The 16,037-nt window shown below is 34.1% G+C and overlaps 1 protein-coding gene across 23 annotated transcripts in view; it reads left to right on the top strand.

Moving 5' to 3' along the window:
* The window catches only part of KDM6A (lysine demethylase 6A), a 213,771-nt gene that overhangs the window by 172,838 nt on the left and 24,896 nt on the right, over window positions 1–16,037 (top strand). For all 23 annotated transcript variants that reach the window (XM_070501720.1, XM_070501717.1, XM_070501719.1 and 20 more), the window contains 6 exons: window positions 4,610–4,739; window positions 6,546–6,651; window positions 7,266–7,471; window positions 9,547–9,611; window positions 9,687–9,761; window positions 10,249–10,397. In XM_070501720.1, the coding sequence (XP_070357821.1) occupies window positions 4,610–4,739; window positions 6,546–6,651; window positions 7,266–7,471; window positions 9,547–9,611; window positions 9,687–9,761; window positions 10,249–10,397 (731 nt within the window). The remainder of the gene's footprint in view (window positions 1–4,609; window positions 4,740–6,545; window positions 6,652–7,265; window positions 7,472–9,546; window positions 9,612–9,686; window positions 9,762–10,248; window positions 10,398–16,037) is intronic.

Genomic DNA, 16,037 nt, shown 5'->3' with positions numbered 1-16,037 from the left:
TATTTCTATTCTTAACTTTTTGAGGAATATCCATACTGTTTTCCATAGTGGCTGCACCAGTTTGCATTCCCACCAACAGTGTATGAGGGTTCCCTTTTCTCCACAGCTTCTCCAACCTTTGTCACTCTTGGTTTTGGATATTTTTGCCATTCTAACAGGTGTAAGGTGATATCTTAGTGTAGTTTTGATTTGCATTTCCCTGATGATTAGTGATGATGAGCATCTTTTCATGTGTCTATTGGCCATCCTAATATAGCTTTTTAAATGCATTTTAAAGTTCAAAACAGTTCTCCCTTAACATGTCTATAAATCTCTACCTGCAGCTACTAGTACTTATGTGTCTTATTTATTAGTGTCTAAGAGTGTGGTTATCCTTTCTACTATTTATTTTATTAGAAGGTATCATGGATCCATTAAATGTTTGTCACTGATGAATGACTAAGATGAAATTAAATGTTATTCTTTATATAGTTTACTGCTTGACAGGAGCATGGGGTAGAAGCAGTGGAGTAAGGAGAAGAATTAACTTTGCATGTAAAAGTTATAATTAAGTGATACTGGAACATAATACTGTAAATACACTATAGTTATTTTTCTTTAAAGGCTATTTCAACTTGAATGTTTAAAATACCTTCTGGTCTGTGTTTTATTTTCCATTACTTTTCATTATTTTCTCTCAGTTTTTAACTGTTGAACTGTTATCTTTATTTTGACATAGACTAAAGCAAAAATTGCATCTTTTTCATATTTTATTATTTTCTTTGTATTGCCTTTTGGGTCCACGTTGCTGGCAGCATTTTCCTCAGTGGCCTACAACATGGAAACTACTGTAATTAATCTTAATTGCCTTAAAAGGTTTTTTCATGTCAGTAACTTAAAACCACATTGGATCATCTCTAAATCAGACCAAAGTCTTCTAAAGCATATATAGTGAGATTCTTGAATTTCTAAAATTTGATTCTTTAGAAATTTAAGGTTTTTTATGTTAGTCATTTATATGTAGACATTATACAGTCATTTACTTCAACTCTGGGCCTGGAGAAAATAGGCATGCTTTAATATTCAGATCAAATGCTATACTGAGTTCTCCTAAGATACAGTGCCATGGCTCACTGCCAATTTGTAGTGCTTTCTACCTGCTCCCTACTCGGCTACTAGGCCTTTTGTCCTGTTTCTTAGATACTGCTGCTGCCACTCTGCTGGAGCAGGGTCTCCCAGCTTCTTCCGCTCTCTGTAGACTCAGGACAGTGCTAGAAAATGGGGGAAAATTTAGAGGTCCAAAGCTAAAATCATGGACTGTATGAGACCTAAGGATATTCTGGAGGAATACTGTCAGAGTTCCATGGAAGTGCAAGTTATAAACAGTGTACAGTAGCAGTTACCATAAGTTTTCATTAATAAAGTCTTATGCTTTGGGCACCTAGGTGTGATTGTGTTTCTTAATATATTAAAGATTATAATCTTCTATCTCAGTTTTGAGGCATATATAAACATTCATTACAGAATTTTAAGTACATTCTTATAATTTTATTTTCAGCTTTTAATTCTTAAAGACAATTTTGCCTTATTGTAAAGATTTAATTTTTTATACATGTGTGCATGTGTATGATCTTGTAAGTGGCTAGATACATCAAAACATATAGACGCCTGGGGTTGCTTGGGTTATTTCAGTAACTCTAGGCCTCAGTTTATTAATGAAGAGACAAAAAAGTGCTCTGATACGTTGGAGATAAAAATCTTTTGAGGCTTAGAGAAAAGTCAAGATGGCAAATGATAGGTGTCATGTTGTTTGCCATTTCTGTTCTGTTGATGGTGTCCTGCCCTGGGCAGGAGTCCAGGACTTAAAAGGGAAAGTGACATAGGCACAAGAGACTTGATGTCTCTAGTCTAGGAGCTTCATAACCAAAGATAATTAAGGTGTAGATCAGTTTACCTACTGAGTAGTTTTTCATTTCTTTACCAAATGATGTGGGTAAATTTGAAAGTAACTTTTAGCCAATATTTTAAATAATTGGGCAATGACTAATTTCTTCCTACTCTACTTTGCTCAGGGAAAGAGTTTCAGAATGGGAGAAAAGGATTTAAAATGGGATAATCTCTAAATCCTTTCCAACACCTGCATCTTTCTTCAATGCCTTTTTCCACTTTGGATTGTTACATTAAAATTTCATTATTTGGCTTGAAGCATTATAGACAGTGCTGGACACATACATATTCAGAAGATAAAATCTATTCCTATTTTCCACAGCTCTGTCTTTTGCATGAGAATTGATGTGCATTTTAAATGGAAAAAGCTTATAGTTGCTATATAGACAACTACCTACATTAGTTCCTTCAGAGAAATTCCTGTTTGTTTCAGACTTGACCTCAGCAGGCACAGAATCAGCGTTCAAAATACAATAAGAAACTTCCAGATACAATTTGATTGCATGGTTTGTTCTGACTACCCTCTTATTTTTCGCATACATAGTTGGTTTTTAAAAAGTGTTGGTTATTTTTAATCTGATTCTTGTTTGGTTCATCTTTGTGTTGCAGTGGTCAGTGCATCAAAAAGGCAGTTATAATACCTTTGCTTCTTTTATGCTTTAACATTGTAATTGCACCATTCAGTGGTTGAATCAGCTCCCTTAGTCATGCCTCACCTTTTTCTTTTCTATTTTAAAATAAAGGCAGCTACATTTTTTCATTGTTTTACTTTCCCATTTGCCTTTTTTCTTTTGATTGTTACAGATTTGTAGAAATGATAGAGGCAGAATTCTGCTAATCTATCAAATTCGGTTTTCTAAGCTCATTTCTCAACTTCCAGAATGTTGTAGAAGCTTAAATTTTGTTGCCACGTTTAATTAGCCACGAGATGCTCTTTTATGCCACAATTTTAATACTTGGTCCATATCTTCCAATTTCTTAAAATATTAATGATATACTATACAGTATATCCATCTCTTGCTCTGGAAAACAAATTTTGTGTATTTGGAGTTGTATTTTGTTTAAATTCCAAAGTTAAAGAGTGACAGATGCATAGTTCAGCATGAAAACTAATTTATGTGGATATTATATGTGAATGTTTTATCTTGCATTGGTTTAATTGTAATACTTGAATTGTTTCTTTACTAGTCTCAACCAAATATTTTCTACTTCCATGGAGTTTGTAAATTAGTACCAATTTTATACCTAAATTTAAAAACTTAAATGTATCCTATTTAAATGTACAGGGCACTTGTGCTTTATGGAGAGTTGTTGAAAACTGTTATAGAGTGGAATATTCATTTATTTAACCTTATTTGTTAGTTGAACTTAAAATTTCGCTTTAATAACTATTTCATATACTTTTTTTTTAAAGTCAACTATTTTGCACTTAATTCATTCCTTTGAGACCTGCCATGACCTTGCTTGTTTTTACTTGGAGTTCTTGTTGAGAAAATTAAGGAAGTGACACCCCTGATGCTATTTAGTGTAACATCTCAAAAGTTTGTAGCACTGGAATTTTAAGTCTTAGTTTTCGTTAGTGCCAACCAGAACAGACTGATTTGTAAGGTATTTTTCATTTTGGCAAAATAAGGAAAATTAATTTTCTTTCAACCTGTATTATTCTATAATTTATGATGAAAAATTGCTAATTTCTTCTTCAGTGAGTAAAATTACTAAGTTTTTAACTCCCTACCATAATTAGAATTTTCAAATTCTTATCTGAAATTTTAGTATGTTAAGAGTGCTTGATATTTTGGTGTGTTGATTATTTTTGAACTTGGAATATTGGTTGAAGTAGGTTAGTTAACCTGTAATGGTTTGAAAGCTCAAAATTATATCTTGCTGATTTTCTGAGTTGGGTAGAAACTTTAAGAAATTGGAAATATCTTTTGTTTCTTAACTAAAAGAATTATAGTTTGGAAATAATTCTACCATATTTTAAGAATTTATAATTTAACAAACATGATACCTTCATTAAAGGAAAAGAAACACCAAATACTAGTAAGAAATAATTATATGGAATGTTAGAGAATGGATAGCAACTATACACCTCATTTTAAAAATTGGTATAATTTAATGTAAAATTTAGTAGGTTGGAGTCTTGCTGAATTAAAATTCCTTAGTCAAAGAGTTACATAGAAAATTCTTCCCAGATTTGAGAAAGGAAAAGGTCTTTTCAGGTTTCAGAACTATCACAAAAATATTCTGGTTATAATTGCTGAGATGAGACATAGGAATAGAGTCATATTCTGTTTTTACTATTATGTAGACCTCTTTTGGTCAAGTTATTGTTTTAACATTTAATGGAAAGAATCTGATGGTGGAAAGATGGTGGAGAGAAAATTGGAGTTCATTTGTTCTTTAGGTGAAGAAAATAAATTGGAAAATTATGAGTGAGAGAAGGAATGTCATCAATAATTCATGTGTTGTATCTTTTCTATTATTTTTCTTCATTGGGAGATCTAGGAATCAAGCTAATCAAGTATTTGCTGAAATTAATGATCTTAGTTTTTTCCTGATGGATCCAAATCTCATGGATTTGTGCAACTGCCCAGTAGTTTAATTAGGACTTAATTCACAATTTTTTTTTCTGCTTTCTTAATAAATGTATAGCTGATTTATTCTCCCTTCTTTTTTTAAGGAATCTAGGTAAAAATGGCTTATCTAACAGTAGCATTTTATTGGATAAATGTCCACCTCCAAGACCACCATCTTCACCATACCCTCCATTGCCAAAGGACAAGTTGAATCCACCTACACCTAGTATTTATGTGAGTCTGAATTGACTAAAAATAAATCAAACCAGTGTTTGCCTGAACCTGTCTTTCATAAGATCTTGCTTTAAATCAATATGGATGCCCTTTAGAAAACGTTAAAATTACTGGCAGCAGCTTGAATGTTTTAGGGGGAAAAAGATTTGGTAATAGTGTTTAAAACATGCTTTCTCAGCTGTTAACTATGATTACATTAGAGTAGTGAGAAATACTTTTTTCTGCCCCCAATTTTGAGCAGTATTAGGCAAAAACTACCTAAAAGTGTAACTTTGTTTTGAGTAAGCTGCGTTTTAAATCTGCATTCTACTAGTTGTATGGACCTTAACATTTATTTGTTGTATACATCTACAAAAAGATATTATTTACCTTCAAAAAAAGTGTTCAAGAACATAAAATGTGGTAATAGTTAATGTCATTAAAAAGCTTAATAGATTATTTAAAACTGAATGTTAGTTTTGCTTTATGGACATTTAGATGCATCTGATATGGAAAGTTGATAAGAGTTCAATAAAAGCAGCTTTTACTTATGTTTTTCCCAAATGGGTCCTCCTACCCTCTTTCTTTCCATCCTTGCACTTCTACCCCAAATGAAAAAATTTTAAACCGTAAACTGTTTTTAGAGATTTGGCCCTGTCTTTGCTTTCTAGAGGCCAAATGTTTTATTAATTCTTCCTCCAACTAATATTTATTTATTGATCCTTTAGTATGTAAGGGAAACACTGGGATAGACATGTAATAAAACTTGTAAACTGAGATCTGAGAGGGGGAAATGCAAAATTAAGATTTATCTTTTATGAGTCTTCTTTAGCCTGCTTTCACTTTGGTAATATTTTTTAAAACACTTTAATCTCTTTTTCTTTTTTTCTCTTTCTTTTTGTGATTTTAAAAAAACACATAAAATTTCCCATCTTAACTACTTTTAAGTTTACAGTTCAGTAGGGTTAAGTATATTCTTATTGTTGTGAAACAGCTCTCCAGGGCTTTTTCATCTTGCAAATCTAAAATTCTATTTCTATGTCCATTAAAAAACAACTCCCAGAGGCCAGCTGGGTGACTGAGTGGTTAAGTTCGCGTGCTCCTCTTGGTGGCCCAGGGTTTCGCTGGTTCGGATCCTGGGCGCGGACATGGCACCACTCATCAGGCCACGCTGAGACGGCGTCCCACATGCCACAACTAGAAGGACCCACAACTGAAATGTACAACTATGTAATAGGGGGACTTGGGGAGAAAAAAGCAGAAATAAAAAAGATTGGCAACAGTTGTTAGCTCAGGTGCCAATCTTAAAAAAAAAAAAAAACAACCCCTTTTCTCTGGTCTCCCCAGCCCCTGGTAACCACTTTACTTTCTGTTTCTATGAATTTGACTGCTTTAGATGCCTCATATAAATGAAATTATACCCATAATTTTTCTTTTCATGACTGGCTTGTTTTCACTTAACATGAATCAAGGTTCATGAGGATCGTGAATCATGATCCTCAAGGTTTATCCGTGTTGTAGCAAGTGATAGGATTTTCTTCCTTCTTAAGGCTGAATAATGTTTAAAACAATTTGATTTTGAAGTTTAAATTTTGTTTCTCCCACATATTTTTGTTCAAGATATAATGGACAAGAGAAATGTATATGGTTACCATCTAATTATAGTTAGGAGTAAAAGACACCGATAAAATGCTATAAAACATAGAATAGAAATAACAACACTTAGGATGCATTATTTATTTAAATTGCGATAAAGAATATGAATTTGGCATAATATTTAAATGAAAGGTTGGTTTTCAGAGAGCTAACCATGTTTTAATTTTACAGTTGGAAAATAAACGTGATGCTTTCTTTCCTCCGTTACATCAATTTTGTACAAATCCAAACAACCCTGTTACAGTAATACGTGGCCTTGCTGGAGCTCTTAAGTTGGGTAAGCTTTAAATAAGAAAAAGGAAAAGTTTGTATAATTCTTTTGCTATCTATTAATTTTTAAAGCACTGGCAGAAACTTTATCTATTTTTTCAGGTTTTCACATTTTCATTTTAATATTTTCCTGGCTCTGTGTGTGTATATATGTGTCACTTCTTTAATCCGTAATGTGAAGATATGATGATGATATATGGGTACAGGTGGTTTTTTAATTTAGCTTTTATTTTGGTCTAATTATATAATTATGATTTAGATTGATAATAGAAGAAATTTTTAATATAAAATTTAGGTAAAATTTGATGCTACTAGTAAGTACTATAACCCCCTAAGTAGTTCCTGGCACCTTCAGAAATTAAATAAATAAGTGAAACTTCAGTCCCTGCCCCTTGATTCTGCCTGTGTTGATGACTGGGTGATTAGGTCCAGGGCTTCAGTACGTGGTTGTACAAACATGGCATGAAGCTCAGGATGTATAGAGGCCCTGGTTGGTTTTAGGGGAACTGGATAGAGTGCCACAAAATTTTTTCCCTTTTTTTTTCTTTAAAGAAAGCACTTTTAAAATATTATTCCAAATATATGTATATATTTATTAACTACATTTATTTATTTATGAAGACCTGGGACTTTTCTCTACCAAAACTTTGGTGGAAGCTAATAATGAACATATGGTGGAAGTGAGGACACAGTTGTTGCAGCCAGCAGATGAAAACTGGGATCCCACTGGAACGAAGAAAATCTGGCATTGTGAAAGTAATCGATCTCATACTACAATTGCTAAATATGCACAGTACCAGGCTTCCTCCTTCCAGGAATCATTGAGAGTAAGTATTTGCTTCCTGAAGATTATTTTGTTTTGGAGATATTTCATTTTGAAAAGGCACATTACTTTTGTAAGCATGTCGTTATTGTATAGTTAAGTAAAATACTTTATAAGTACTATTCAGTTCACTCTTAGTTAAAGTCTAAGTAAACCTATGGGTTGATAAAGTAAATATTATTACTGTCTAGTGAGATGTCTCCCTCATCTCTGGGCTATTTCTGTTTAGAGCAGGATTTCTTAACCTTGGCATTATTGACATTTTGGGTTGGATAATTCTTTGTTGTAGGGGATGTCCTGTGTATTGTAGGATATTTAGTAGCATCCCTGGCCTTTCCTCACTGCATGCCCATAGCACATCTCTTATCCCTCACCCCATTTGTGACGATCAAAAATGTCTCCAGACATGCCAAATGTCCCCTGGATGGCAAAATTGCCCTGATTGAGAACCACTGATATTAGAAGATACACTGAGTCTCAAAGTTTGCTTTATGCTTGCAGAGTCCCTAGTCTTGACCTTCCCACTTTTCTCCTCTACCAGGTTAGTATTTATCTGATAGGTAACGCCTACATGAAGCATTAGTTTTGTTCTTACCAATTTCAGTCTGAAAGAGAAAACTGAGGGAGAGGCATAAATTATTTCAAAATATATGGAAAACGGAAAAACAAAACTTTGACAAATAATCAGAGGATTGAAAAGACTCATAGGCCTTTCAGCAAGGAAGCATTACTAAAATCCTTTAGCACTGTAATGAGAACTTTGTGATTTCTCCCACAAAGTGAACAGAAAAAATCCACAAAAATGAGTTTATTAAATGTATTACTCAAATACTTATCTGTACTACGTTGTTCTCTACATACCCTACAGCTGAAACTAAATATGTGCCTGTAAGTCTTTAATTTGTAATTCATTGGATTTGCTTATTTCTGTTTAAATTTTTCCCCTGAGTTCCTATTTTCAATCAAGGCAACGTTTGTACCTGCAAATCATATATTTGTGTTCCTTTCTCACTACCACTCTCTATATCATAGAGAGAAATTTATCTAATAAAAACTGTCCTGCAACTTTGATGAGTTGCAGTGGATTCGTTGTCCATATAAAGCTCTGTAGTTCAAACTTTCGAGATATTTCAACTATGTAGTAGTATTATGGTCAGAAAAGAATAGATAACAAGCGAGATTCAGAGATCATCAAAGGAAAATTTGGAGGAAGAGTTGAAAAGCAAAGATAATAAGAGGCAGATTATTTAAATGGAAAGGGATCCATAACCAAAGAAAGGATGGCTTTTTGTTTGGTTTGGATGCATGGGCCATTACATGTGAAAAATTATCAAATGTTTAGACACTATACTCATAAAGAGAGGGAGGCCATAACGTCACTAAGTGTTGCTAACTCAGAAATTGTAGGACAGTGTTAAGAGATACCATGTCTGCGACACAAAAATTGTAAATAATGGTAATATTTGCATTGCAAAGCACTTATATTTATTCAGCACTTAATTTCCTTATTAAGGTTGTAAATGTTTTATTGTTCATGTATAAATTCATTGTACAAAAAAAGGTAAAACTTTTTAAAATCTTTTAAAGAAAGTTTTCTGGAACAAATGGAACTTCTTGCATTTGTCCATAATCAAGAATAGAGAATGTCTTACCCTCAGTCATTATACACATAGAGTTATATACACGTGTACACACCTCTGCTAGTTTAGAAAAGTTATAATGAAGATTGGTATTTCTTAGGCCTCTCAACTTTCCTTAAATTTTCTCTCTTCATGAAAATGGGGCAAGAATGAGAATTTATAGTTTTTCCCTTTAGGGAAGAAAATTAATAAGGAAGAACTCAGGAAAACTTGGTGGCTAGTGGAGAAGATTGGATACCAGCCCAATGAGCATTGACTTTTCTTGGGCTTTTATTTAATGTGGGCTTTGAAGAAATTTTCATGTGAGAGAGACCTATAGAAGCTTACTTTCAAAACATAGATAATACCATCAATTAAGATGTGATCTTTCCAGTTGTATGATGGAAAGGATAGCTGGTTGTAGACTACTAAGCTGGAATGCTTTTTGCTTAATCTGTAGGAAGAAAATGAGAAAAGGACTCACCATAAAGAGCACTCAGATAGTGAATCTACATCATCAGATAAGTAAGTCATTTTTAATGTCCACTTAATATTTCTGTTTAAAAAACATGTTTCTAATGTTGTCTCTCTTTTTTTAAGTTCTGGGAGGAAGAAGAAAGGACCCTTTAAAACCATAAAGTTTGGGACCAACATTGACCTGTCTGATGACAAAAAGTAAGTGTCTATAGTCATATTTCTGTGAACTGAAGCAAAGAGATAGCCTTTGCAAGATTGGGAATTGTCTACAGTTTCCTCTTCTGTTTCGTTCTTTGTCATTTTTTTAAGTTGATATGCAAGTTTTAGCTAAATTATTTGTGCTAGGTTTTGCAATTAAATTATTTTCTTTGACTTAAAACTCTTGTACAAATTTTCATCAAGATCTTGACCATATGCTAATTACACAATCAAACTTATATTTATGATTAATATATAATTTCTATCAAATAGAATTATACAACAGTTATAAATATAGGAAGTCAATTTTTTCTTTCATTTACTTGGTCGGTAGTTTTTATGCTTCTTTTTGTTACAAAGTTTTCTTTTAGAAAAATTTAAGCATTTGAGTGTTTCTCTGACTGAAACACAAGGTTTTTGAATAAATGATTAACTTCCACAAATATTTGTAGCAGAATTTCACTCTTAATCTATTATTTTATTGCAGGTGGAAGTTGCAGCTACATGAGCTGACTAAGCTTCCTGCTTTTGTGCGTGTCGTATCAGCGGGGAATCTTCTAAGCCACGTTGGTCATACCATACTGGGCATGAACACAGTTCAACTATACATGAAAGTTCCAGGAAGCAGAACACCAGGTAGCTTTTATGAACTGATACATCTACACTTGAAAGACAGAATTAATCAAAATGTGGAACATGATAAAGAGAACCAGATTCTTTCCATTTACAATGAATGAAACTGAAAGGATTTTTCTTTCTTTCTTTCTTTCTTTCTTTTGGTGAGGAAGATTGGCCCTGAGCTAACGTCTCTTGTCTGTCTTCCTCTATTTTGTATGTGGGATGCCTCCTCAGAATGGCCTGATGAGCAGTGTGTAGGTCAACACTGGGATCTGAACCCACAAAGCCTGGGCTGCCAAAGCAGAACGTGCGAACTTAACTACTACGTCACTGGGCTGGCCCCTGGATTATTCCTATTATAAGGCTTGACTCTTTAACTGGCCTCAGATCATTAAAATTTTTCCCGTTTGTATTATATTAATAGCCATGAAACAATAGCAGTTTAATCAGGAAAGGGGTCATTCGAGCGCTCCCAGGAAAATAAGTCCCTGTGGCTTAAAGACTGTTGTTGATGCCATCTACTGTAGGGTGACAAGATACAGTTTTTTCTAAACTTTTTTTGTTTTTTTTTTTTTTACTACAATCACAATAAGAAATGTATTTTATATTATGACCTGGTGCACATGTATGTATACAACAGTTTCATAGAACAATACATTTTCTAATTTATTCCATTCTATTTTATTTAAAAAAGAAAGTATAGGTTGCATTCCTCTAATTGGGTCACAATGCACAGTTTACAAAGCATTTGATGATGTGGAAACATTATTAAATTCATCCTGGTTTCCAGTCTGAATTTTACCACTAACTAGGCTTGTCACTTAGGGCAAGTCACCTTCTTTCCCTGGGTCTGTTTCTTCATTTGTGAAATGAATTACATTGGTTTTAGACTTAAAATTCTGTCCAGCACTAATGTACCATCTTCTTTGTGCTCCCTTGGACTGACATGAAATTTCACAGGGTGATGTTCAAAATATTTAACGATTAGGACAGACTGGTGATAACGAGTTCAACTGTACCAATGCCTATGGGCTGCATATCACCCTCAGGTGTTTCTCTTTGCCACTTGAAGCAGCTATGGTTTGCAAACCAGATTGCTTTTCTTTGTCACCTGCTTATTGAATTATAGCTAAAGAATTGTTTCAATGTAGGCCTCTGCTTGCTTCTGGGTAACATAGGTCAGTGGTTCCCAGTCCTGGTTGCTCGTTAGAATCTCCTGGTAAGCTTTTGAAAAAAGATATAGTTGATTAATCTCTGAGGATTGGGATCCAGACATCAATATTTAAAAAAAAAAAAAGATTCCCAAGAGGATTGTTAATATACAGCCAGAATTAGAACCAATAGGTTGTAATAGTTTTTATCCTCGGGGCATTGGAAGCCCACTTCTGTGATACTTTATCCATAGTTGGATAAAGTGGAAATAGTTCTCAAATAAAGCAGAAGGACCTATCTGCTCCCCACTCTGTCATTTAGACACCAGTATAAATCCTGGGCAAGTTCTTTAAACTATAGAGTTTGTTTTTCTTAGGTATGTAGTATTGGCTTGATTATGTTGATTCACTTCAATTGAAAACTTCTCTCATCCAATTTGATTTATTTTATGCAAATATTGTCAAATCAAAAAGAATGCAGGTTTTTTCTTTTTTAACAAATCAAGAGAAAAAGTATACTTGATAGATTACTTCTTTGTCCCTGTGTCTAGTATATTTTGGGGTTTTTTGTTGGTTTGTATAAAGGTGTTAGTTTTTCAGAAGCGTCCTGTGGAACCTTAAAGAATTCTCTATAAAGAGTTCCCTTAGGATAGTGCTGTACAATAGAAATAAAATGCAAGTCATATTTATGATTTAAAATTTTATAGTCACATTAATGTGAAATGAAATAGGTGAAATTAATTTTAACCCAGCTTATCCAAGTATTATCATTTCAGCATATAAAAGTTATTGGGACTTTTCGCATTTTTTTTTTCATATTAAGTCTTTGAAATCCAGTATGTATTTTACAGTTAGAACACATCTCAGTTCATATTAACCACATTTCGAGTGGTTACCATATTGGACGGCTCAGTCTTAGAAGAAATGTTGTATAGTTTAATTATTAGTCCAGTTCAATTTTTAAAAACTTATTTTGAGTACTTTTTTTATGGGGCAAACACTTTGTTCCTGGAGTTACATAGATAAATATAAGTGTTACCTACTTCAATGGACTTTCATCATCAGTCACGTATTTTCTAAACTGTAGAGATGCTCTCAGGTTCTACCCTAAAAGATTTTTAGTTAGATGGTTGGATCCTAGTGTCTCTAATTTAGATTAGAGCTAAATGTTATTTAGCGTTCATGCCATCGACAGTTCCAACCGTCTACCTGTGGTAAGAGACAGTTCTAAGTGTTAAGAGCACCACCTTCACCTTGTACTGTAGTGTGTAAAAGACTCAGTATGTGATGTGCACAGGGTGTGGCAAGAACAGCTACACTTTTCTTTATTGAGGTAAAATTCACGTAGCAAAATTAACCCTTTTTAAACTGTGCAGTTCAGTTGCATTTAGTATATCACTGTGCTGTATAATCATCACCTCTGTGTGGTTCCAGAACATTATCATCATCCCAGAAGGAAACCCCAAACCCATTAAGTGGTCACTCCACATTCCCCCCTTCCCTCAGCCCCCCCTGGCAACCACTAGTCTGCTTTCTGGCTGTGTAGATTTACCTGTTCTGGATGTTTCATATAAATGAAGTCATACGGTATGTTGCCTTTTGTGTCTGGCTTCTTTCACTTAGCATGTTTCTGAGATTCATCCACATTGTATCTAGTTCATTCCTTTTTATGGCTGAATAATATTCTGTTATGTGGATATAGAACATTTTGTTTATCCATTGACCAGTTAATGGACATTTGGGTTGCTTCTACTTTTTAGCTGTTGTGAATAGTATTTCTGTGAACATTCGTGTACAAGTATTTGCTTAAATACCTGTTTCCAGTTCTTTTGGTAATATACCTAGGATTGAAATTGCTGGATCATATGGCACTTCTTTGTTTAACTTTTTGAGGAACTGCCAAACTGCTTTCCACAGCAGTCGCACCATTTTACATCCCTATCAGCAGTGTACAAATGTTCCAGTTTTTCCACATCTTCACAAACACAGATTATTTTCCATTTTTTTCTTATTATGGCTGACCCAATAGGTGTAAAGTGGGTTTTCATTGTGGTTTTGATTTCCGTGTGCTTGTTGGCCATTTGTATATCTACTTTGGAAAAATGATTATTCCAGTCCTTTGCTCATTTTTTGACTGTTTCTCTTTTGTTTTTGAGTAGTAGAAGTTCTTTATATATTCTGAGTATTAATCCCTTATCAGATACATGATTTTCAGATATTTCCTCCTGTTCTGTAGGTTGTCATTTTACTCCCTTTGTAGTGTCCTTTGATACACGAAAGTTTTTAATTTTGATGAAGTTCAATTTATCCATTTTTCCTTTGGTTACTTGTGCTTTTGGTATCATATCTAAGAAACCATTGCCAAATCCAAGGTCATAAAGATTTATCCCTGAGTTTTCTTCTTAGATTTTTATAGTTCTAGCTCTTATATCTATTTTAATTTTTGTATATGGTGTGAGCTAAGGGTCCAACTTCATTTTTTTTGCATATGGCTATGCAGTTGTCCCAGCAACATTTGTTGGAAAGACTATTCTGTCTTCTGTTGATTGGTCTTGGTACCCTTGCTGAAAATGAATTGACTGTAGATAGATGTATGGGTTTATTTCTGGACTCTTGATGCTATTCCATTGATTTATATCTCTATCTTTATGCCAGTCCCACACTGGTTTGATTATTGTAGCTTGGGGTAAGTTTCAAAATTGACAAATGTGAGTCTTCCAACTTACGTAGTTAGCTTTACTGTAGTTCTTTATTTCTTCATGGGGCTTTGAGTTACTGTCTAGTATTCTTTCATTTCAGCCTGAAAAAATTCTGTCCAGCATTTCTTGTAGGGCAGATTGACTAGTGACAAACTCCTTTAGCTTTTGTTTATCTGGAAACACTTTAGTTTCTCCTTTATTTTTGAAAAATTATTTTGCCAGGTATAGAATTCTTGGTTAACGGGTTTTTTTATTTCAGCAATTTAAATGTGTTATCCTGTTGCCTCTGGTCTCAGTGGTTTCTGCTATGAAATTGGCTATTAATTTTATTGACAATCTCTTGTATATGACAAATTGCTTCTCTTTTCCTGCTTTTGAGATTCTCTGTTTGATTATGATGTGTCTTGGTGAGGATCTCTTTGGCTTTATCCTATTTGCAGTTCTTTCTTGGAACTCAAGGAACTTCTTGGAATTCATGTCTATTGTCAAATCTGGGAAGCTTTTGACCATCGTTTCTTCAAATATTCTTATTGCCCCTTTCTTCTCTTCCTCTGGGACTCCCACAATGCATATGTTTGTATATTTGATGGTATCCCACAAGTCTGTTAGACTCTGTTAATTTTTCTTCATTCTGTTTTCTTTCGTCTCAGAATAGATAGTTTCATTTGACCTATCTACAAGTTTGCTGATTCTTTCTTTAGCCTGCTCAAATCTGCTGTTGAAACTCACTAGTGAATTTTTTATTTGTTCATATACTTTTCAGCTTCAAATTTTATTTTCTACTTTATTATAATTTCTGTCTCTTTATTGATAATCTGTTTGTTGAGACATCATTCTCCTTGTTTTCTTAGGTTCTTGTCCATAGTGTCCTTTAGCTCTTTTAAGCATATTTAAGACAGTTGATTCAAAATATTTGTCTAGTAAGTCCAGTGTCTCTGCTTCTTCAGGAAGAGTTCTTGTTAATTTCCTTTTTTTTTCTTTTTTCCCTGTGACTGGGCCATACTTTATTTCTTTTCATGCCTCATAATTTTTTGTTGAAAACTGACTTTTTGAGTGTTTTTTTCAGATGACTCTATTCTCTGTTGGATGTGGTCCCTCATGTCTCTACTCCTTTAGCATAACGCTCTGCTAGTGTTTTGACATTTTGAATATTATAATATGGCAATTACCGAAATCAGATTCTCCTCCCTCTCCAGGGTTTGTTGTTGTTGCTTTTAGGCTACAGTTGTCTATTTGTTTAGTGACTTTTTCACACTATTTTCACAAAGACTGTATTCCTTGTCACGTGTAAGCACTGAAGTCTCCTTTCTACTGTCTGAGCAGTTAGCCAGTGATCTGACAGAGATTTCCTTAAATGCCTGGTGCCAGAAAAAGAAAGAAAGAAAAAGGGGAAAAAGGACAGAAAGAAAAGAGAAAGGAATTCTCCAGATCTTTGCAGGTTGCCTCTGTGTTGAGTTATTCCTCCTACACTTAGCCATGCTGCTTACAACTCTACTTTAGCCTTTACCTCCTTGCTTGCACTGAGCCTAAAGATCAGCAAGAGGTTAAAGTTTATGGTCTTCTTGAAGATTTTATTTTTTTTCCTTTTTCTTCCCAAAGCCCCCTGGTACATAGTTGTATATTCTTAGTTGTGGATCCTTCTAGTTGTGGCATGTGGGACGCCACCTCAGCATGGCTGGATGAGTGGTGCCATGTCCACGCCCAGGATTCGAACCGACAAAACACCAGACCGCCTGCAGCAGAGTGCGTGAACTTAACCACTCAGCCACGGGGCTGGCCCCTATGGTCTTCTTAATGTTTTTTCTGAG

The sequence above is a fragment of the Equus asinus genome, chromosome X, assembly GCF_041296235.1.
Source record: "Equus asinus isolate D_3611 breed Donkey chromosome X, EquAss-T2T_v2, whole genome shotgun sequence".
Taxonomy (NCBI): domain Eukaryota; kingdom Metazoa; phylum Chordata; class Mammalia; order Perissodactyla; family Equidae; genus Equus; species Equus asinus.
The sequence above is the reverse complement of the archived record's forward strand: the minus strand, read 5'-3'. Positions and strand labels throughout refer to the sequence as shown.